Source organism: Anoplolepis gracilipes, chromosome 7, assembly GCF_047496725.1.
Source record: "Anoplolepis gracilipes chromosome 7, ASM4749672v1, whole genome shotgun sequence".
In the NCBI taxonomy this organism is placed as follows: domain Eukaryota; kingdom Metazoa; phylum Arthropoda; class Insecta; order Hymenoptera; family Formicidae; genus Anoplolepis; species Anoplolepis gracilipes.
In genome coordinates, this window is record NC_132976.1 from 11,371,269 (window position 1) to 11,396,867 (window position 25,599).

Here is a 25,599-nt window from a genome sequence, read left to right on the forward strand (position 1 = left end):
TCAGACCGAAGGGAAAGATCGCCTGAGCCGGATCTCGCGGAGAATTCTGACGTAATATATCCTACATCACTCTACTCAGCTCGGGCTATCCAGATCTCGGTATCACGAGAGCTGATTTCCGGTCGGACAACCTCCCCGAGGATTTCCCACGAGATTGCTCATGGTCAGATATAACACGACTAATTTACTCACAGTATCTTTATTGTAGAGATAAGAATGTAACGACGCGCCGAAGAAACTTTTGCGAGATTTCAAGAGTGAAACACACATGTATTACACAGCGATCAAAATTAATTTCTAAAATACTGGGTGCCAAGAATGGAACAATTGACTATTAAATAAGTCAAGAGGTGAAATCTCGTTAAAATTGAAACTCATGCTCCAGAAATATAATATAATACATCTAATATACAAAATATCGAATGCTTTTTTAACCTGAAAAAAATTAATGGAATAAATAATGGAAGCTTTTTAAAAAAAGATATGAAATGAAAATCGACGAATAAGTTTTTAATTTTAATTTACCTTTAATCTCCCGTCCAATTGCCCTCTCGCATTTAAACACTTAGAGTAAAATGAAACACGATAGCGACAAACCGACGGAAAGTCAACCGCGGCTTGCAAATTCGATCACGAGAACGCAGCCGTCGAAGTTCTGAGCGCGAGACTTCTAATCTCGACGAAGAAGGAGAATAAGATGGCGGTAAAGGAGGAGGTTGCGAGATTAAAGCGGAGGAGATTGTTAGGCACCGAGCTCATCTTAGTTGCTCGTCTAAATCTCTCCCCGAGCGGACTAAACAGACTCTAGTGGCAATACGTAACAACTATTAGCGAACCGACATTCATCTCGTTTAACTCGAGTTAGCGGCCGCGCCGTAAACCAGGTCCAGCAGCCGTGTTAGCAAACCATGTTACTTAATACAAATGTTGAGAGCGAAAATCGTTTCGCTAATTTATACAAAGTGGTACGTCCTATTCAAATGTATTAATCAATATTAATTTATTTGTCGCGTATTATCTTCTTTCACAAAGATACAAACAAATTTAGTATTTTATTATCAGCAGTGTCTTTATTTAAATGTTAGGGTAAGATGGCCATAGTTTTTTAAAATTGCAAAAAACATACTTTTATTTTTGTTATTTTTTAATAGTGCTCGGCATATTATTTTCACTGAAGCTTAAATTACGTAATATTATCGAAATTAAAAGGAAAATATTTAATTGAAATTTTATATTATCAAAATAGTACAACATAAGCATTGGCCATCTTACCCAACTTTTAAGGAAAAGATGACCATAATATTTATAAAAAAATAGTGAAAACGAAAATAAAAATTATAGGTCATATAACAATTTACATATCTGTATAATATGTCTAACGTCGATTACGATAGTTTAACTGTCATTTATTCGACGTTATAACAGTTTTTAGTGGACAAATGAAAAACTTTAGTAAACAGGTAGTCAAAAATAAAAATATGATATAAGATTCACAATATCGTTATTTCGAATAATATATGCACATAAACTACTGTAAATATCGATCATCTTTGATAATGACGAAAAAAGCCCGCTATGTAGCGATTATTAAAAAAATTACAGCTTATGGCCCTCATATCCTAGTTTATCCTACGTACAAAATATAAAAAAGCTGAAATTAACTCGATCTTTCTCTCTCTCTCTCTCTCTCTCTCTCTCTCTCTCTCTCTCTCTCTCTCTCTCTCTCTCTTCCTCTTTCTTCAAAGATAAATCAAAATTATGACAACATTGAATTAAAGTAATAATTAGTAATGATATAATTCTCATATCATTACAAACATCAGCAATAATTTTACTATAGTGAATTTTATAGAGAATTGCAAGAAACTCGTGAGTTTCACGACTGAATTTCTGCTCTAAAAGAGAAAATAAATAAACATTCGAATACTTTTTCGCGCACAAAGATAGAGGAAAATGACGGAAAGGCTAATTTAACCTGAAATGCTTCGCTTTAGCAGACGAAATGTCAAAGGCAGCTAACAATATCGCGGTTTGCACATTCCAGGAGTATTCGGCATTCATTCCGAACACGTCCGCGACGTATTATGTTATTAGCCAAGTCAACGAGCGTAAAGCGGTCAGAAGCGGTCAGGAAGCACATCTGGAGAAACTGTCCCGAGGACCGAGTACAGAGAAGCCGGAGGGCATAGGGGTCGTAAGCTTGTTAACGAATGTACGGGATGCGGGGTGACTCGCGGGACAAACCACGCAAAATGAATGGGTAAACGTCAAACGACTTTTCACACATTAAGCATCCAAAAGCACGCCTCTTGATAAGCGAACTTCCCGGACCCGGTAATTAACGCTAACTGCATTAATTCCTTTCGACAAAGCGATCGCTTAACCGGTTAACCAAATACGGAGAATGCGGTTTTTGTACCGGGTCTCTATTAAATTTTTCCTCGTTAAAATGACCGTTACCGCTAGCGTAACTGAATTAGCGGAGATAATGAAAATTAAGTTTTTATGCCCGCTCCCTTTATTATCGTCTTTTTCTTCGGTCTTTATCGACTCTTTTACGCAAAAACATAGGGTGAGGAATTCTTCGGTGAGAAAAAGTTTCTCATTTAGGCTCCGTTTCTCTTTACTTGTTTCGCTGTATACATTTCTGTCTCTCACTTTCACTCACGGGCCTCTTTCAGTCCTTCAATCCTTTCTACTTCGCTCTTCTAGTAGAAACTCCGTCGATCCCCAAAGGAGACGCAAGTAATGCCGGGATTATGTAAACGTCATTCCAGCGAAACACGCATCTGTTCGGACGCATTCAAATTATCCGGCTGACAAACAATTGTAAACGTCTCTGTAGCTCGTGAATAATTTTGATTAATACGAGAGTATATCTCTCTGAATAATATTATTATTAAAAAGTTGTTTCATCAGATTTTAATCTAACCACTAAAGCTGCTAGTTAATAACATTTTAAAAATTCTGGTTGATTTGACAAGCGTCATTCGATTATTCTGAATAAATGTACAGATTATTAAATCATTTACAGATTTTGCTTTCGTATAAATACATTTATATTTATATCGGATATAGTTTATATTCGATCACGTCAGTCACAAGTACTTGAGACTTTCTCAACTTTCAGCACGCTGTTATACGCATTCAATCAACGTAATGATGCTACTTGAAAAGGTGCTAATTCACGTTACTTAGCGATTCCGTTTTGCACAAGTGTGTTGCAAATCTTTTACAAGTGTGCACTAACAAACTATTATTAACTAACCACTCATCGCAAAATATATAATATAACATGAAATATATGATATTCCTACGATACATCTATGCTATGCTTTCTCAAATCTATTCTAATCCCTTTTTTGTTCACATTTATGCTAGGAAGTCGAAGTCTATCCAAGTCCTTGTAATTGGTATCCACTATCCTCGCCGCCTTCGCTGATGCACCATACACTTGGTGTCCCAATTTAATATGACTTATGCATATTCAACGGCTTTCCGTCTACATCTATACAGGAGAACGGTACGCGCACTACCCATCGTGAAATGAGGAACAAAAGCTAGTCAAATTTTGTGATTTTCCATTTAGTACTTAACATGTAGGTATTAAAATTAAATAATATGAAAACTATAGGATAACGATAGCATTTTCTTAATTTTTACATATTTAAACAGAAAATTTAAAAGATTTTTTTTCAATTAAAACATCTACTCATTTTTTTCGATAATTTTACGATTTGTGTATACAATTTATAATAAAAAAAAAAAAAAAAAAAGGTTAAAATGATGAGCAAAAATCAAGTTACAAGTTATTAAAATTATAAACGAGAAAAAAAAGAGTAATATTAAAACATCCTGTTTATAGAAACGTTAATTGTGTATTTCTCATTATAAGTAAAAATTGTATAATAGATAATTGCGTCATCAAAGAAGCTGGCGCTGTTATAAAAGATTGCGACGCTATCGACTTCCGCGAGGTTACACGCGGCGAAATAATATTCCGCGAATCCGAATGACGGAGGAAGAAGAGCAGGGGACGGAGAGACAGACAGATATAGCGCGCTCCGTAACTTTTCCCTTTATCCGCTCATCCTGACGTCGTCTGCCGGGACCCGACAATGAATGGATGTCAAAAACGCAGCAATTAATTCAACCCTGCGGGGAACAAAGGCGTAAGAATACCGTCGACCGTCGTCTCGTACTCCAGAGAAGTTCTTCCTCGACCAGGGACTCGCCTCGCCAAAGAGAGATGAGACCGGGGATGGGAAGAGAGAAGGAGAGGAGTAAGAAGGACGGAGGGTATAAGAGCAAGCGGGAGGGAGGGAAGGGGAAGGGAGTATAACTGGCAGTGAGGTAGCAACGAGCGGCGGTGCACAATAGTCGGATCATCCAACTTTACTTTGCTTATTGTAATTCAATTTCACGGGGCATCCGCCTGTTCCTCTCGGCGTGCTCGCTCGCTCGCGTCCCCTTCCTTATTTCTCTCTTTCCGCCCTGACGTCTTCCTCGTCGCGTGATCCTCGTAGGATTATAGCGAGAGAGAAAGAAAGAGAGAGAGAGAGAGAGAGAGAGGAAGCGAGCGTCTACCAACTGACGCGGGAGATGGACTTGACAACTGTTTAACATCCTTGCTTACAATGCCGATCTTGCAAGACGGTCGTGATCGCGACGCGTCGAGGTTTTAGCTACGCTACTCGGCAGAGTTCGCGGTTTAACTTGGTTTCCCACGTTTTGTAATTTACGACGGCGTGTAACGCGCGTTTCTTCCGCCTCTCTTCCATTGTCACGAGCGTTTTACCTGTCCGACGTGATTTTCACCGAGACTATTCAGAACGTAACTGTTAAATATATGGTTTAATTTAGTTTATTGTCTTTGTAAATTACGTTAACATAATTCAACGTAAACTACAGTCCTCTTTTCCACTGTTGTTTTCTCCAAAAGTAAATGCGTGCTTCTCTGGAATGCGTCCAACTACCAATCGATTATATGATATAAATTTATTTTTCGCTTTTGACGAATATAATCTCCGCGCAAACTCCTCTCTCCAGAATTAGCGAACGTACCGATGATCCCTGCTCGATTAAGATAGCTAGAATCGAAAACAGACGCATGAATCCCTCGCGGTGGTGCTGTCAAGCATGCAAGGTAAACATCGGTAACTGCTTGGGCGGCGAAGAGTAAGAGGGTTGCATTCCCGAGCAATATCTTGCACCAAATTGTGCACGGCACGAGACAACCCTCCTTTCCTCTTCCAACCTCTTCCACTCACCGCCCTTCCTCGCGTTCTCCGTCCGTCTCTTTCTCTCGTAGCTTCTAATCTTCATCTCCTTCTCTCTCTCTCTCTTTCTATCTTTCTCCTTTACCTGATTCACCGGCTGGGCTTCAACCGGATGGCTTCGTAGCAATGCCACGGCAAATACGTGAATGTTGATTCAGCTAGCTATCAGACCTGATACCGGTGCGCTTTATTCGAGCTGACTAAACATGCCAACTTAGATTGCCATAACACTGTGCGAGCTACCTGTCACCAAGATCTCCCATTTCCACTCCGGTAACGCACGCACGCGACTCCGATCTCTCGATCCGCAAAAACTTTCGCGATATCCTTCTTGATAATATCCCAATAATGTGCTAATCAATCATAATACTATAGAAATTATGCATGAAATGTCATGTCAACCAAGATGTTTGCCAAGATAATTTTTTTTTTAAATTTTTAAATGACGATTCTAAAAAAGACTCTCTAGAATGCAAATTATTTCATATCTTGAAGATAATTCTTACTCTATGCAATATTAATATAACAATTCGAAATCTGATTTGTAAACTTTAATTAAAATTCACAATATAATAACAATATAACTATGCACGACCAACGGCCATTTCAAAATAAATACTATCCACTGAAATGTCATTTTTGTATATTAAAACTTAACGATAACTGAGACAAATATTTCCGGATTGAGTAAAATGCAGAGCGTTACCATAAAATTTTAATTAACTCAGCTTTTTAATCCATCAAGACAACGAGCGATCCATACTGCGCGAAATCAAAAAGGGAGATTAACATTAAATTAGCTAGATATAAATGCTGCGCGCACTCGTTCCTGATTTATTCCCTCACACTTATCAGGCGCGACTTTGATCGAGCGCGACGCAAACGGTTATCGCCATCGGACACGGTTGGCTGGACTCCAGCGCGAGCGCCGGCTATTACGTAAACAAAGGCAAGACGAGAGGAGCCCGATATAAATCACGTGGCGCGCATTATATCAGGAATTAGCCGGGCGCGGCACGTGACCACGCCGGAAGATCGAACCGGTCCAGCGACGGCGGACCGTTCCAACGGAGCGTGATCCTTTTTGAGTTAAACCGCCTAACTCCATTACACGCCCTTTCACTAATCTCTGCCCGTCTGCACTCGCGCGAGCAGGTGCATCCGCGCTCCGTTACCCACAACTCCAGTTATCTCCGTTACACTTCAATCAACATCGAGAGCGATCTGTGCATTCGGCGGGGCTACGTGCAGGTTCCATTCTGACGATACGCGACGTATCTCTCAATTGCCTTCTCCTTATCCGTTGCACTTACCGCCGAAAGCCACTTTACTGGACCGACACGTAGAACGTAAACAATCATACGGAATGCGGCAATCCCGCTCGATCGCATCTTCTTCTAATGAGAAACAGAGAGAGAGAGAGAGAGAGAGAAAGTTTAGTAATATTTCAACATGCAACATTGCGAAAGCTGGAATTTTAGAGACGCTGACAACTATTGCGAAATGTTTTTATTATTATAACAACAATGTAAAATGGAGAAAACTGAATGCAATGTGGCAGGAAGAATGTCAAAAGCGATTGCAACAAAAAATGCATGATGGACGAAAAGAAACTAAATTTTATATATGCAAAAATTGTATTGCGTATACTGTCATTTATTCATATAATAATATTTTTATCTTATTTAAAAAATAATGATATTTCTGTATTACTGTATTTCTCCATATAATACTCGCAATAAGCTATGATTCTTTGAAAGTTATTTTTCGTCACGTCAGAGGTATTATTTATTTTAAAAAAATGTCACCTTTTTAATTTGTTCATAAAAACTATATTCTCTCCATCAATAATAAAACAGAAAAATAGCAATATAAAATGGCATTCTCTCTCTCTCTAAAAATGTATTTTTCCCAAATTCTCTCCATAGTTATTGAATAAAATTTTATATTGTATAATATATTTGTCTTCTTCGATTTGTTTACGATGCGAAGTAAAGCATCATCATTTTTGTTACGATTGACTGCCAGTCTCCTGAGATATTGCGTTAAATATACGCGCTTCTGTATTTCTTTTTACGGGGGCTTTATTCATGCGCACGCGAAGGCGTCAATAGTATCGCGCGATTTATAACGAGAAAATTGTGGCCATTCGTCGTTATGATTCCGGTCGTGATACGTGCCTCGCGATCGAAAGACACAGGACGAAAGGGGACATACACGCGACATACGTGCGACCGATGCGGACCGGTTATGATCGGGCGTAAGTACGCGATATAAGATGTCGTACGGGCAGTCGTAAACCTGACGGACACGAGAGCGGACATTTTCCTTACTTTATTATCTGCTTTACTACTTTAATATAATAAAAGTCGGACCGCGCGTGCGGTGACGGACTCGTCGCCTTCGGAAATCTCGACTTTATCGGTCAAAAGATCTAAATTCCGACACGCTCCGTTAAAGCTCCTTTGTTTCGTTTGATATCTCTCTTAATTCTTACCCTTTATATCATGAATATATTATGCGAAATGGTCCATCATACCACCGGAAATTACTTTAATGATAGAGACTAGCGACTGAGATAAGAGGAATGACGGCTGTTTCAATTCTGAGATATAAATTGTTATCAAGATATATACGTATATAAAAACAAAGATGAAAATCCTTTAGTGAATTAAACTAGAATGACAAATAGATAAGAAACCTTGTCTATTTCTTTAGTCAGTTAATAAAATAATAGCTTTTTTTTTATGAATACGCGTATCTAATGTCAGAAAGAAATGTTAGTTAAATTACTCCAGAGTTCGTTTTTCTGCAAATTTCGATTCCGATGCCACAGATTCCGCAGAAATATCTACAAGCTGACGTTTCACGTCGGCTGTCTTTGTCATAGGACACGCTGACACGAGCTCGTAGACAGTTAATTGCGGTATCCCACGGACGAAACGTGCTCTGGATCCTGCAAGGACACAGTACGGAACAATCTCTATATATTCCTAGTGTTCTATTTTTAAAAATAAATTATGTTATTCGTCATCTTCTAATTTTATTTTTATGAATATAATTCTGTTTGCGAGATAGATTCTAGAGCATAAAATAAAAAAATCACGTTTTGATGAATTTGAAATGCATGACGATATCTGATAATAATATGTCATCCTCATATTAGTATTATTATTAGAAAAGTTGTGGTGTATTTTACCATTGTTATAAGCTACATAAAAATTAAAATTACTGCGTGTATTATTTTCTACTACATCACGAATTTTTGCTGTTGTTTTGCATAATAATATTACATAGTGTATAAATTTTATAAAACAAATATTATTCATTAATTAAAACGTCAAGAGCTTGTTCCATTTCAATACTTATGCAAACTATGTCGCTGATGATAATTCTATATGTTTGTATATTTACATTATCATTTCCCACAATACGGAGAGTTTATTCTATTTATGGCGATACATTTGGCGCTTGCCGATTACACGACGAAATTATACTATGTACGTTATACTTATATCTCTCAACACGCGAGGCTGATTCAATGTGAATTTCATATACGCGACCAAGTCGAGAAGAAAAGGAGGGTGTAAGAACGTAGGAGGGATGCCAGTACTCTTTCGCGAAAGGGCTCTCTCCCCAACTTTCTCTCTCTCTCTCTCTCTCCCTCTCTTGCTTCTCCACATTCTTTCCTTCCTTCCTTCCTTCCTTTCGCGATATGAAAACCACGCGGTGTATATTTCCTCTGGTTATTACATGCACATTCTATTATCTTGTATTCGTTTCTTCACTTTACCGCGGATCTCTTCTACTTCCCCAACCCCCTCTCCCCCAATATCCCGTGCCTATGCCATATTACATGGCGCGCATGCAAGTTTAACTCTCTCGTATATCCCCCTCCCTCGCCATCACTTTCTCCGTCCTTCTGCTTCCATTTCTGCCGGTTTGAAATCCAAACTCTTGGAGATTGGTAGTGGAAGGCACCGTTCCCTGCCTATCCCACAGGGAAATACATAGCTGGGCTCAATTAATGCCCTCGGAATCGAAATCTTATTTCGTGCACTCGCATTCCAACTTCCGACGGGTCTTTCACTATCTCACCCTTTTTCCTCGTCTTCTTCTGTATATTTTTTTCCTTTTCTTTCTCCCTCTATCTCATTCTCTTGTCTTCCTTCTCTGTGCTTTTGCTAAAGGAAATCACAAATGAATATGTAATACGTCTCCGTCCAACGGCCGCGACAGAAATCAGCCCAGTTGTTTTCCCCGTGCTGCATTTTATTGGCGCACACAAACAAACATTTGATTTCTTTATTTATAGAGATATCTGCGCGAACAGAAAGCTACAAAGTGCGATTATTCTACGTGATGCATTCCACTAATGCATTCGGCAAATGAAGATTCTATGTCAAAATTAATGCCGATAATCTAAACACGTGTGCAAACATTCTAATGATTATATTGATTATAATAACAGGTTTAAAAGAAAGATATAATATTTGTATAATTAAAGTTATTAATTATAATAATTTATAATAAAAAATTATTCTCTCCTTCTATCTGTAGCTTATGACAATACGTCTTTTCATTTTTTATCATCGTATTATCTATGTTTATGACTGGTATTAGCGGTCCAAGATTCATTTTCGTTATGTAATATTTTATTAATTGACATTATTATTTTATTTATTTATACCTATAAATTTATTATAGATTAATATATATATTTATATCTATACATTTATATTATAAATATATTATATCTGTAAATTTATATTATATAGTAATATAAACATTACAATTTATAGTAAAATAAAAAAAGTGAGGTTTTATCAAAAATATTGCATCACGATCCTGTATGCTAGTTTATCGGTACGTGTTCTCACAGAGAACTCCGATTCCCTGACCCAGTTAGAGCTCCACGTTCGAAAGTGGAAAAATATTGTGACACTTTGATCAATAAAGTTCAAGATATGATGTACTGGAGGTAGGTAGATTTGATTGTTCTTTTTTCGCTGTTATTCGGAAATTTATGGATTTAACGAATGAAGAAAGTGGAATATTGGATTTTTACATCATAAATGTCATTGTAAGAATTATGTTACTTGATTAAAGTCATTAATAGATAAAAATCGACACGCGAACAACATCAATTGTCTCGACTATCAATATTGACAGGATAGAATCAAATATTGCAAAGAGTAAAATAAAAAAAGCTCAAACGTTCGAAGTCGTAGCATCTAAAGAAACTATGGTAATTCTGGAACATAGCTGGCGCGTACGACAGGAGTTAGCTTTGCAAAAGGACTTAGTAAAGTTAGTCGCAAAGTACGAAACGCTGCGACGCGATGTTACAACGTCGAAACGGTTGAAAGTCCGCGTCACTGATATCGTGTACGCGAGCGATTCGCATAATGTCCGAGGTACTCGCCGGCCAAAGAGAACGCGAGAAGGTAGCGCCCTTTACCGCCGCTTACTTTGGAAGTCTTCGTAACCGTTCGTGCATAAATAAAGAATATCCTCAGTCGCCCACGACCGTTCCTATCGCGATCCCTTTCCATCTTCAACTTCACACTGCCTTCCCCTCCCTCTCTTTATTCCACTTTTCTCTCTCTCTCTCTCTCTCTCTCTCTCTCTCTCTCTCTCTCTCTCTCTCTCTCTCTCTCTCTCTCTCTCTCTCTCTCTCTCTCTCTCTCTCTCTCTCTCTCTCTCTCTCTTTCACTATTCCTCCTCGACGCCTTAAACTCTCTCGTTGGGTCTCAAGTTTCTACCCTCTGGACGCTCCCCCGCTCTTAGAAACAATGAGGCTCCCAATCGCATTTGCTATTCTCCAGTTCCATCGTACGAGCCTCGAGCCCACATCCTACTCCGCACTTCACCTCCCCTAAGTTCGCGAATCCTTTTACATTTTTATAAAGCAGCTTAATTCGCTGCCAGACGAAACGGCGTATTCGACGCTCGCGCATAAAACCGTGTCGAGTTAAACGGAACAAGAAAATTGGGAAGAAATGAGGAAAGAGAGTCTTTTCTACCGAATCTGTGACCTCGATAAGAGATTTCGTAGAGATGATCGTTTGTATCACGTTCTTTCACATCGTCAATAATACTGTTGTAATAAAATACATAATTACAGCACGATTATATTACTCGTCGGACAGCGACATTTAAAGTCTATTAAAATCAATCTATTAAATCTGTATAAAATTCAATATAAAATCACTATTAAAGTTAATGTTAATCGACATTAGAATCAATTTTAGCAGGCAGTTTGTTAAGGTTATAAAAATAAAAATAAAAAATAAAATTATTTTATTTCTCGCTGCAAACTGTAGTTGCATTCTTTTTTATTGAATTTTTATCGGATCTCGAAATTCCTGGATTTTTATTTTTATTCTGGATGGTCAGGCGTGAGCTCTCTCCCTGCTAGGAGAAAGGCGCGATGAAATAACATTCGACGAGAGAAGTGTGAACGCGGATATGATAAATCGTGGCCGATTAGGTACGTTAGTTACATATGGCGGTGCAAATTATCATTGGAGAATTTATTTCTCTGCAAAGGAATTATTGCCGCTATTAAATCGGTGAACGAACATGTATTTTAACTACCGTTAGACATTCATTCGTGTCGCAGTGAAAATTGTAGATACAATTATAAATGTGTACAATATTTTGAAAAATCCAACATATGGGATTTTTCTTTCAAAAAAATCTAAAATTAGTCGTCAATCATATTTGCAATTTATAAATTTTCAATTTTAATCACCTTATATAACTCTTTTAGAGTGTTTTATACTACATTACTTTTTCATACTAATATATTCACTTGAAGTCACCGAGGACACGAAAGACATCTTCTATTTATTCGCATCTCTGAAACTTAATCCGCTATTATTACATTTAATTTTCAATATCAACATAATTATATCTTCGATGTGCTATCAGCGTTAGATAATTATATCCTTCAATATTAAACATCATCTACCTTTCGTCTCCTCGTGTAGTTCGCCGGCGCCTACACTAAAATGCTGATTAATATTAACCGCGTTACTCTCGCTGTTGTGATTAATACGACGTATCGATCGGCATTATCTCAGCACGTAATTAATTCGAAAGCGTACATGGGTTTACCGTAAGAGTTATTATAGTTAGAGAGACTCGTGTCTAGGTCATCATCGATGCATCGTGTCTATACATTTTACGATCACGATAGTTATCACTTTTGATTGTTAAAAAAAACATATATATTCTAAGCAAATATACTGCCACGATTTCAAAAGCAAACGTTAGAATTACTCCAACCCTTCATAAATCAATTCACATAAAACAATTATTATAAACTTAGCGCGTATAAAGAATAATTTTTCTCGTACAAAAAATTTCTTTCTTTTTCAATGAAAAATCATTATTATTAATAAAATAATGGAACCTTTTGCTACAATTATTAATAAATCTTTTTTTTTTATATAAGCTAGTCCGTCCAACATATAAGAGAGGAGAAAGGGAGAAAAGGGAGAAGGTATGTCGCTTTCGATTCGGATTTTTCCAAACGTTATGTGTATTCCTGATTACGGCAACCGTGAAAGTGCACTCGGCAGGTTCTTCGACCGACGGTTGCTGGCTTACGTCATCATGTCGGCTCGCAAGGGTGGCGGTAACGCGCCGCGCCGCGCCGCGCCGCGCCGCGCCACGCCGGTTCGGTTCGGCAGTCGCGGTTTTTGAAAGCCCTCTCGACGCAAAACAGACGGCGAGGTTGCACACGAGGTCCGGGCTATCCGCAACCGACAGCGCAGTAGAGACTGCGGTTACCAGACCGCAAGCTACTACCGCTCCGACAGTGGTGAGGGGTCGCCGGGGAGGACAGTGGCCGACAGGGGCCGGGGAGCGCACCGGCGATGCTGTAAACCCTCTAACGAGCTTACTTCCCCGTAATATCTGAGCGTTTTAGTTCAACCCCGGAGCGCGCCAAAGATAAATTCGTTTACGATTAATTCCTGGCCCCGACGCACCACGGCTACGAATTTTCGAAAGCGCGCATTTTCACGACAAAATTGTAAATCTCTGCTCTTTTCTCGGTTGCTTTCTCCCTCTCTCTCTCTCTCTCTTTCTCTTTCTCTCTCTTTCGATAAATTATGCAGCCGTATTTTGAACTGTATTTGCATCTCTTCAATATACACATTGGGATATCCAATTGCGAATTATGAGCGCGAATATAAATATACACCTCCGCTTGTCTAACTTTATCTCTAGAAAATTGACGAAAATTATATTATTTAGAGATGCGTGGATTTGCAGAATATTTAATAATCATATGATATGTAAAGCTCGATTGTAAAATAATAAATATCGATCCTCTGATAATTGAGAACTGTGACGTTCGTACCGATTCATTTAAACATTCTTAACTTATATTCTCTTGCAGCAAGAAACTGACTGTGGAATATTTACGAGATGGTTTCACCTCTTCGCCATTTTTTCTCGTGCGATATTCATCCAAGACCGTGCCAATTCGTCGGGCCCATCGAGCTTCTTACAGATGCGTGTATTGGTGCGTGCGTAGGACATACAGAACCGACGAGTTTGCGACTTTCCGAAGGAAAAAAAGGAGCCCCTTTAGCCTCCGCACACTTACGTGTCTGTCGTCCTCGGTTGTAATAAAGGGGAAAAGGTGGCCGCGGGGTAGTGGAGGGTGCGAAACTGAAAGGGCGGAAGGAGAGCGAGGGGAGCGGGCCGAGGTTGCCGGGCAAGGAACGCAATCGAGCGGGATTAAACCTTCTCGATTGCTTCCAACTTCGCGCGAGTTTTCTCCCTTTTCCGCTTCCAACCCCCGGCCTCTTCCTCCTCGCGCTTCGTTGCGGTGAAAAGACGGCCGACGATAGTGTGCGGGGTCGAGCCGATTCTAGTCGATTCCATCTATCCTCGATGCTCCTCGGGGTTAATTGGACATTTTTTATTGTCAATTTGTGATTGAGATCGCCAGAGTCTTTGTCGCCTCAAGATGGGAATAACGGTGGGAAAGGCAGAGAAGAGAGTAGAAGCGATCCTGAAATGGCGCTTTGTCGGCAAGCTCGCATTAGGCCACCCTTTGTACCTTATCAAAGTACCACGAGTATAGTCGGTCGTCTTGGAAAAGCCGTTCTCTGCCAATTGTTCAGACAAACTGCGAAATGAAATTTTCTACTTTCTAGTGTTTTGTTGATTAGGATTATTAATTCTTTGACTGATTCATAGTGCTTACCTACAACATCCTCAACTCAGGTAATCAGTAATGAGAAAACATTAAAATATATATATTTTTTAACAGTTTTAGAAAAATATGAGATGTTAATCAGTATGAAAATTAATAAAGTCTAAAATATCTCAAAAAAAAAAAAAAAAAAAAAAGTAAATTATCCTTTTTACATTTTTCGATGCTTTGAAGCTCGGTACAAGAATACATGCTCGTAAACAAAAAATCACAACAAGCGCATATGTGTTCTAAGGACGAAGAAAAAGACGAGGGTGGTGAGAGGGAAAGGGTCGGAGATGTACGAGTGCGCGCGCTTTGCTACTTTCGACCGGCGCATCGCAAACAGACGACAAGTACAAGACGAGAGATGAACGATGAAAGAGGCGGCGAACAGGACCTCCTCCTCTCGTTTAATCGTGCACTGTGTGTGTGTGTGTGTGTGTGTGTGTGCCGCGAAAAAAGCTCTGAAATATTAAACGCGCAATTATCGAGCCTATTCAGGAAGATGTGCATCAGGCGATGCGACACGCGCTCACGACGCATATATGGATGAGGGACGAAGGACAGACAGACGGACGGACAAAGGCAGGAGAAAGAGATGCTACGCGTGCAGAGACAGACTGCATTCCTTCTCTTTTGCCGCGTGTCGATTCAACGCGTTGATAAAAAGTGCGCCGAGCAGAGAGCTTTCGAGCCAGACATAGAACTTGCGAAAAGCAACGCGCATCGTGGACTTGTCAATCTCTCTCTCTCTCTCTCTCTCTTTTTTTTTCTCTCTCTTGCAGTCTGTGTCGAGTCGCGTCATTGTTTCCGTTTCTCGATTCACCGGAGCCCATTGCGAATCGTCATTAAAATCGGTGCTGTTAAGTATATTAGACTGCACTGCGTCAATATTCCACGTGACATCGAAGCAATTCTTGAAAATTGCAACAATGTTTCGTTCGCTCTTTCAATTGTTCTTTCAGTCAAGAGATTTTAATTGCAGTGTGCTATATAATATACATGCATTCTACGCTAACTTCTAATTGTCAGTATCAATCAAATATTCATTGCTTTTGCATATAATTATTCAACATTATATATTTAAATGTAAAATAGTGTACAATGACAATAAACCTTTTTTTTTCTCGTAATAAAGAGCTTATTAAATACTTAATAATTAATTTAAATTAGCATTCTCTATTTAAATGTTTCCTACATATTTACAAAAAAATATATAAAATAATAATTATTATAAAACCATCATTAAATTAAATCAGCAATGAATTAAAAAATAGTACGCAACTAAAGCATTTAGTATTCCATAGTCTAAAGGATTTAAAATTTGCATGAAACGTAAAAAAAAAAAAAAAAAAAACTTTTTATCTTTTCTTGAAAGAAAGAAAACAGGAAACTAAGGGTTACAAAGAGTTCATTCATGAGACAAGATAAGAATCAAATTATATAAAGATCTATTCTTCTTAAATACTTAATAATTAATTTAAATTAGCATTCTCTATTTAAATGTTTCCTACATATTTACAAAAAAAATATATAAAATAATAATTATTATAAAACCATCATTAAATTAAATCAGCAATGAATTAAAAAATAGTACGCAACTAAAGCATTTAATATTCCATAGTCTAAAGGATTTAAAATTTGCATGAAACGTAAAAAAAAAAAAAAAAAAAAAAAACTTTTTATCTTTTCTTGAAAGAAAGAAAACAGGAAACTAAGGGTTACAAAGAGTTCATTCATGAGAGAAGATAAGAATCAAATTATATAAAGATCTATTCTTTTTGTTCCGCAACCAAATTGGAAATTCAACTTCCATTGCAGGAATCAAATGTCTATAGATTTTCCAGGTACGTCATGCTGCCTAAATTACATAGTTTCCTGGACACCCGTTATGTACATACGCATATGCATACGCGCACAAGACAGAGGAGCGTGAGGTCGATGCGCATCACGTATAGCTATACATTATCTAGCAGCCATTTCGGTGGCATCATGGCATGGCCGTCGGAGTTTACGGGCTGCTCCATCACGCGGAGCTTAGCTTATCTCAATGCGACACAACATATCTGAGGCTTCCGTCTCGCGTCGGCGGGAAAACTACTGTCAACTGCGACAGGTGGTGGCTTCAGAGTGATTCGCGGTCAAAGTATACGCGGGCGTAGCTGGCCCCTCGTTTTAGGAAGTTCCTTCGAAGATTAACTCGGCGATTTATCACGAAAGGAAGATAGGTAGGTAGATTCGGAAGCGGCTGATCATTACCATGGTTATTGCTGCTATTTTGCTTGACCATTACAGTAAAACAATGATTTATTTAGCTCTAGGAAAAATGTAAATTAGAAAAAAGCTAGTGTTAACTTTAACATTTTCTAATGGTATAACATTTAGAAAAAATATTTCATGCTTTTTTACAGCGATATTAAATCGACATACTAAATAAATAATATAGCGCACGTGCTATAAAAACTATCAAAATTGCATCGGCAGTAATAGCAATAGTATACTAATGACTATCTTATACATAAATATAATATTATAGAAATATTACTGTCAAAAATATCGTAATAAATATTACTGTTAAAAACATTTTCAATGTCTTGAACGTGATTGTAGAACGCTATACTTTTTGCTTTTTCTTGGCAACATCTCCCTAACAATCGTAAACGCACTCAAATAGCGTGAACAATCCCTGCACGAGGGATGCTTCGGACGGATCTTCGGGGACGAGAAACGACATTGCACGGGGAGTAAAGAGACGCCACTTACGCCGCGCAAACATACCACCTCCGGTCGTCCCCTCTTTCTGTGTTTCTCATCCGTATAGCCGGAAGACTCACGAGCGAGGAGGGAAAGTAAGCGCGTCAAATCGACGGAAGGAGAGAGAACGTCGACGGGCGGAGGGTTGCGTTAGAGGAGGGAGAGACTCCTCGGGCTGTCGAGCTGTGTCCACAAGTGTGACGCGGCGAACAGGGTCGTCGTAGAGTACACAGCCGCCATAACCGACGAGTCGTCGCGCTGAATGACCCGGGCGCGTATAAAATGCATGGGATTTCGCTCTAATGCCGACCGTGGAGTTTGCCTGGCAGCGTATTTAGCCCCTCTCCCCCTCCCCCCCCCCTTCACAACCCCTGGCAGATGTATGTAACAGGTCCCTTTTGAGCCGACCGGTGTGGGACGAGACGGAACCGGGATCGACCAAAGGATGTGTACACATCATCCGTAATCCTTGCTCTGGTCGGAATTACGAATAGGCCTCGCGGGAGAGACACGAGATAACGTTGGCCGATCCTTAACGCTCAATCCCGATGGTTTTTACGTTATTTTCACGTATGACGCGAAATTCACGAAATTCGCTAAAACTCTAAGCAAAAAGAAGAGAGCGATTATATTGGCTTTCGTTTTTTTCAAAGCATCGTCCAGGTTTTCTTTCTAGTCTGTAGCCAGACTATTTGAACTTGAATCAATCTCTCGTCTTTCTTTTCAATGTGTATATTCCGAAGATTCCGTTCCTTCTTGTTAACATTTCGTGATTCTTCATTCATCTTTTCATCATCCCAAACTGATTAAGTTTTCTCGAGTGATCCTTTGTAAAATAGTTATTATACAATCTACATGGAAATTGTAATGATTGCGGAAATATAACAAAGAATTTTCTTGGCAGTTAACGTTAAATTGAAATGATATTACTCTAGTAAAATTACCTTCGCGAGAAAATAAGAAAAAAAGTATTAGAATTATCCCGAGAAAGTAACATAAGCTTTAATTTAAATATTCATGAAATTTCCATGGTATTGCTGATTACTATATTATATGCTAAATGTATTTTTTATATCCTTTTTCATATTATGCTGCATAGTTAAATTTTAACTGATTAAACTTGTACCTATAAAAAATCACGTATAACATTATTTCAACAGATCTTCATCATATCTAGAGTTCAATTAAAATCGAAATTTAATCATACTGAAACATCTTTATCTCAATTAAAGCATTCTCATCTTGATATATTCTTTCAAACTAACTATTTTCTCACTATCCTTATGTTGCAACACAAGTTGAACAACAACAGTTGTCGATAATTTAACAAGAAGGATATAATTTTGCAGCGCATTTCGAAAAGTTAGTTTCGAAATAAGTTTTACGAGCCGATTGCATTCGCGTGCCCGCTGGAGAAGGACAAAATATTGCACGGAGGACGACAAGCCTGAGGGTTGTGCGAGAAGCAAAGTCAAACAAATCATATAAGATAGCATTAAGGCACGGTGGCGACGGTGATGGCGAAGAATGTCGCGCGATCGGGGGCTGGTGGGTATCGACGGTATACTTGGCGCCCCGCTCGAGCCGAGTAGGTGGATATCTCTCACTCGACGGAGAAGAAACAAAACGAGTTCGTGAAAGGCGGAGTACACGGGACGGCGCTGCGAGGGCACATAGGTAGAGACGTTGCTGTGGTGGACGAAGATGGCCGGAGGACAAGGGAGAAAAAGAGAGAGACGGGCGAAGGGAAGCTTGAACACCCTGGGGAGCCGACAGCTCGTTACGCGAGACATGGTGCAACTATCCCGGCTCTCCCACCCTCTCTTCCTGGGTTTTCCCTTCCCTCCGCCAATCTCCCTTTTTCTCGCGCTCTCTCTCTCTATTTTTTTTTTTTTTTTTTTTTGTTTGTTTTTTTTCATTCTGACCCGTCCCGTCGGCTTCTCCCTTGCCGCATCCACCCTCTTTTTCTCGCGCGTCGTTCGAAGATACATCTTTTCTCGCTTTCTCTGTCTCTTCCTCCCCTTTTTTTCTCTTCGCATCTTTATTTTCTCTATCTTCCGCGCGCCTCTCGAGCTTGCGGCGCGGTTGGAGTAATATCCTCCCGCGTGTATAACGTCTGTGTATCTTGCGTGTATGTATTACTACTCAGTAACAAGTGGATATTATACCGGGGGTTGGCGATGCCATTATCGTCCCGGTAGCCGTCCGTTCCGACTAAGGGGAGGCCGCGCCATCGATGGCTAGTAAGGTTTATGCGTCGCGCTAGTTACCTTCCGTCTCTCATCCCCCGTTTCGCCATAGTTTCCCAGATCGTGGTTACGACGCGAGTTATCGCGACGTACTATCACCCAAACGGAGACTTTCCTACCCTAACTGAATTACGTAAAAGTGCTCATTCGCGGTCAGACACACTCACGACGCTTGTATCTTTGTCAATGAAATGGAATACACGATTAAAGAAACTTTACGAGCGCAGTATTTAAAAAGAAAAAGTGATTTTAACTATTTGATTACACGCTTGTTAAAATGTATTTTTGCGATTATTGTCTTTTCATAAAGATATTATTCATATTGACACTTATCTCTTGTAATAAAATTCCTTATCACATTTCGTATAAAAAGTGTTTTCAGAACAAATAATACTTGATAAGAAATGTAAAATTTTACTGACATTTTCTCACGAGACAAAAGAAAGCGATATTTACTTCATTTAAAAAATAAATATCTTTTTTTTCATAGAACGCGTTGTAGGTAAGTATATTCTTCATTAAAAATGGATCTCTAGTTACCGCAAGTATTCATTTCTTCGGCTAAGAAACTTCCAGACAATTATCCGAAGTACGCCTTGCATTTTCCCCAAAAAGCGGTAAAAATCCGGAGCCTTTTTTCGTGCGTTCGCCGCAAAGGAGCGGTATAAAGCGAGAAAGAGAGGACTCGGTAATGACTGTCGCTACTTTTCCGCCGTGTCGGAAGCGCATTGCGCCATTTCCGTCAGACCGGAAGTACGGTAACAAAGCGTTTCCGGCGTGCGGTCTCAAGAAGGTTGTTACGACGAGCGCGGGAGCACCCGGTGACATTTCAATGAACTTTGCGGCGGGTACCGTTTTCCTCCTAAAGTTCAGCGGGTCTAACGTTGCAATTCGGGTGTTGACGAACCGGCATATTAAGTATTTCATTGTGTGTGTTTTAGCGCGAGCGAGCAATATTATTAATTTGACTGTTTCAGCCATGAAAATAAAATCACGTAAAACGAACCATGTTTCTTTTTCTGTTTACGGTAAATTATCGTATTACAAATCGTGGCAAACGCACGAAAGATATCTTGGTATTGTTTCTGATCTTAAAGCGTACATTGCCACAACTTATTCAAACCTTTTGCAATACGAAGACGAGGAACAAAAGTGGGGTCGGGGGAGAAGCCGGCGCGTTATTTTATGAAAATTACATTTCCCACGTTTCATATCCGTTTTCCAAAACGGTAGACTCGTATACGTTACATCCGTTACATATATTACATGCATCGCACCGGTTGTGTTATTTCGAACACCATGTATTCGCACATTAGTCTGCGGGACGGCTTGCGGCATAAATTTCATATTCCTGAAAGTTTCGGTATCTGAAAGTTCCAGTCCTAGAAACTCCGATTACAAAGTCGTCAATTGGATCATATTATACTGTACGAGATTGAATTATTTAATCAATATTAAGAAAATATCTTATTTGTGATGCAAGTTTTAAACCCAATTTTTTTACCTTTAACAGATTTAGTTAATTACTTTAATTAATTATTACAATCTATTTATATTAACGAACATAAATTCTACTATAATATTACTTATTAGTTATCATAATTATATATAATTTATTACTAAAAATATAATACTAAAGCATTATATGCAATATAATATCAAGTAATATATAATATCTAATTAGATTTTAAAATATATGATGAGATAAAATATTACATCTATCAAACTATATACTAATTTTAACTAGAGAGAGAAAAGAAAAAAACATTTTAAACCATCACAAAACATTACAAAACTACTGAAAAAAAAAAAATAAAAAAATTATATATACATGTGTATGTGGGTTATTATTTTTCCGATATTAAAACATTTTGAGAGAAACCTTGTGTCGAAAAGTTATCTCCGTCTCCTATATTTGTTCCAAGAATATTTTATTTCTCACAGCTAAAGTTTTAAAGTCGCGATTCGAAATTTTGGCACTGAAATATTCCGCGTTTGTGATAGATGAGATTTAGTCGGAACTTCCAAACAAGATTGTCATGTGCAACATAAAAGTGACATTTGTTCCGATTTCAAGTCTACGCCAAAAAGAATGTCCTATTTTTCTCATGATTCAAAAATTTATTTTTCTCTACTCGCAGCAAATGTTTCATTCACTTTCAGATTGCCTGACACTTTTCGATTGGTGAGACGCATGATTACCGGCGGCACTCGCTACGTCGTGATTTTGGCCACACGCGCGTCGTAAATTATGTCCCTTCGGATTCTGCCATCGAAATAAAACGCTGGAAGGGTGGTCGCGAGGGGTCGAGCGATCCGGAGCTGGAAAGAGAGATGGCCGCGCGCACGCGTCGTAAAAACGTAAAAACGCGACGATGGACAAAGGTAGGAGAATAGCCACGGTAGAAAAAAAGAACGTGTCGCACCGGGAGAAGGGAAAGAGTACAATTAAAATTAGCGCAATTCAGTCACTCGCCGGTAATTCGCGTCCGTGGCATTTATATTATTAAGTCGCGCAAATTTCTCTCGCCACTTTACCGTTGTTACTTCTGTGTATGCGTGCCCTCGTATTATTCCCTCTATCCCGCTCCCTCTATCGGCTACTCCTCTCGCATCTCTCGTCCCACTTTACAGTTTCATCCTTTGCGCGTGTTTCCTCGATGCGGCCGAATGTCGCAATTCGTTGCCGCGATTATCTAGCCAGCAAGGAAGTAATTCCGGGTTTCGAAATGAATTACGTTTAATTGCTCTTATTGCGTAGAGACGAGACGGCTTTATTATTCCCTCTTCAATCACGCCCTCCGAACGCGCCATCATTCGACTTTTTAAGCTCGTACCTTCCCGGTTGCCCCCCCCCCCCCCCACCCTTCTCGACCCTTTGCCACTGTTATACTGCCGCGCCGCCGCGTTTCCACATCCGTGCTTTTTCTACGCATGGCAAAAATAGCAAGTTCCAAATGAACGTAGTGGAACCCGGGTACGAGTAATTCTCGTTAACCCACTATTTTACTCCGCCGCGCCATTGGGGACTGGTATGATAAACGTCAGCGTAAATGGATGAACCATTTCGATTTCTCGCGTTAGAATTGCTTCCAATCAAGTTTGCAACCGTAATGACAATCTTTAAAACTTTGGCATTTGCGAGATTAAGCTATTGATGGGAATGTATCAAAATGATACGTTACTTTGACATTTAGTATAGTATAGTTTTGTTTATTAACTTTGAAAAGTGCTATATTGTATATAGTTTTGATTTTTTTACTAATTTTTAATTGCTACTTTCTTTTTTATAATATTTTCTTTTATAAAATTCTTGTTTGTCGTAATTGAATATTAAATACAAACGATGAATAAAAAGAGAGAGACTCGAATTGTATAATAAGGACAAATAACTTGAGGTAATATAAGTTTTCTTACCTTTGGATGTGTTCTCCTAGGAAATGCTACCTTTGGGTCGATCTGAAACAGAAAAACACAAAGAAATTAAATAAAATATTTAAAACCTAATTAATATATAAAAATGTTTTATGTGTACAATAAAATAAAAATGTGTTTAGCAACTTATTTAAATTTCTGAATAATAAACCTCAAACACAAATTGCCTTATAATCCCAGAATTTTGCTACGGTAAAACGACGATATAACCTCGAAAAGAACATTACGCGCCACATGCGAATTCAAACTCGGGGACAAATCTTATTCGCCTGCGAGTTTGCGAGGGCAAAGAGAAGAAACAAATATGAAAATACGTATTATACGCGAGCAGTGGGAAAACGGGGAGAAAAGGGAGGAAACAAGAATGAACGAACGTACAAAAGGGGAAGCTCTCTCGCCGGACTGTTTTCCCAGTTGAAATCCCCATTACAATTAATTACATAGTAATAAAGAGTAGGTGCTCTCGAGAACTCCGAGTCGACTAACCGAACTCTCGGTTACCTCCGCCACCGCCACCTCTTTTCACTTCGCGGACCATCCCGAGGGAGATGAAACACACCGACCAAGTCGAACGTATAAGCGCACCTTATGTTGCACGCTTCACTAAAAAGCGAAGGCCCAGGAACTCTATACCCCACAAAACCAAGGAACTTCCTTCCGGCGCAACAGCCACGTAAATTTCTGACGCGATCAGCCGACTCGAACACTTTTCTCTTCTGTCACGATAATCGCTTTTCGCCGTTTAAAATTTATAGGATACATTTATCGATCAATAGAATGTTCAATAAGATTAAAAAATACTAGAAAATTTAGTAAAAAATTGAATTTTGGCGTTTTAAAATCTCTACATACTTTAATAGATTTATTTATAATAATATATTTTATATTTATTTAAGATTATATTATATATATATATATATATATATATATATATATATATATATTTTATAGTGTAGCATATTTTTTAGATATCGGTTGTGAAATTCTATTAGAATTCCTTTATACGAAATGATATTTTCGTGAATATATGGTGATCTATACTCAACTCTCCCATTGACCGCAAAGTGATGTGAGTAGCTTCTATGTCACAGATTCAAATTCAAAGCCGTTATTCCTCGCCAATATCCATATAGTGTATTTCCGAACGCTTTGGCCAAAACCAGAAGACCTAATCTCGAATTCCCTAACCACTACTGATTTCGATCAATGAATAGAGCCATGTTGATTAGTCTTGCTTTTGGATCGCATCATTTCGCTATTATACGTGACAACATTTCAACTACTCTTCGTATACATTAGTACATTTTCCTATTGACCATGCGAATCTATCATTTAATCTTTGACCATGCATCATTTTGATTTTATTAACAGTTTTAGGTCAATCCTTTCAATTTACTATATGTTATCATATCAGATCAATATCCATAAAACAATTATTTCTGCTATCAACATTCTCTTTTTATAAATTTATAATAAAATAAATTTAAAAATAATTTACACGAAATAAAATTATTATATCAATTCCAAGATTAGAATATAATTATAATTTATTTGATTTATTTATTTTGTTTATTTCTTTCATATTTTATTTATTTCTCTTGTTTTCTTAATCTCGATTAATAAGTTATATGATAAAGATTTTTCTAAGAATGTATGAATGCATTAAGTCGAAAAGTTTACAATTTAAATTTAATTATGTATATGCGAGCGAGCATTATTATTCCATAAAGGTATAAATTTAAATCACGTATGTAAAGAATAGATAGAACAATATAATAAATTAATTTGTCGAGATTAAAACTATTGACGTCAAACAAATTATTTTACGTGTATTAACGAACAATCTAATAATGAATGCGTTACATTACTGTGAACTACTCTATGTATACATGTGTGCATTAGATTTGTATTACTTACAGTACCGCGTGAGATAAATAACATCATGAACATTAAGCTCGCGGAAATCCACAAGAGTATTTATTGTTAACACTAGCATTTGCTGAAAATACCATCCTACTACTTAAACACGCTGAAAGGATCAGCCGATTTCACCAGTTGTTCTAATGCTAAATGAAACAACATCTGTATTCTCGACGCGCATTCAGTGCTAAACGTGACTACCTAGTTCTGAGTTTCGCAATGCCATATTACCACCGTTCTGCTAACTGTTAACAACAGTCATAACAGGATTTCTTTAAAAAGATAACATATATTTACGACAGGAAAAAAAATGTTAGTAAATGCATATCGCAAGCATTATATAAAAAAATTAATATAAATTAATGCATAGCAACATGAAGGATTTTAATAATTATCTGCATATATTTTACACAAATAAGTTTCTACTCTTACCCACGATTTGCCTACTCTATTGTCTAAGATTTCATCTTGTATAATTGTATATAACGTAAACGAGAAATAAAATCGAAAATTATACGCGATAACATTATGAATATTGGCGCAAAATGGCGCTGTGGCTCCCGTTCACAAATTATAAAATCCTGATTTTCTCATTTACTTCATCTGACACTCTTTCACGATCTCGAATTATTTTATCAGGTCGATGCGAGGCTTCCAGCGAACGCTTGTAATTAGCTTTGAGAGCGTCATCGGAGCGCTACTTAAAAAAAATAAAAAAAAAAAAGGAAAAGAGAGAAAGAGA

The 25,599-nt window shown here is 38.2% G+C and overlaps 1 protein-coding gene across 13 annotated transcripts in view; it reads right to left on the reverse strand.

The window, feature by feature from the left end:
• The window catches only part of Rbp6 (RNA-binding protein 6), a 602,105-nt gene that overhangs the window by 205,039 nt on the left and 371,467 nt on the right, over window positions 1–25,599 (reverse strand). For 12 of the 13 annotated variants that reach the window (XM_072896319.1, XM_072896325.1, XM_072896324.1 and 9 more), the window contains one exon: window positions 22,920–22,961. In XM_072896319.1, the coding sequence (XP_072752420.1) occupies window positions 22,920–22,961 (42 nt within the window). Of the gene's footprint in view, window positions 1–525; window positions 666–22,919; window positions 22,962–25,599 lie in introns of those variants that run through there. The other variant, XM_072896323.1, reaches the window with a different exon arrangement.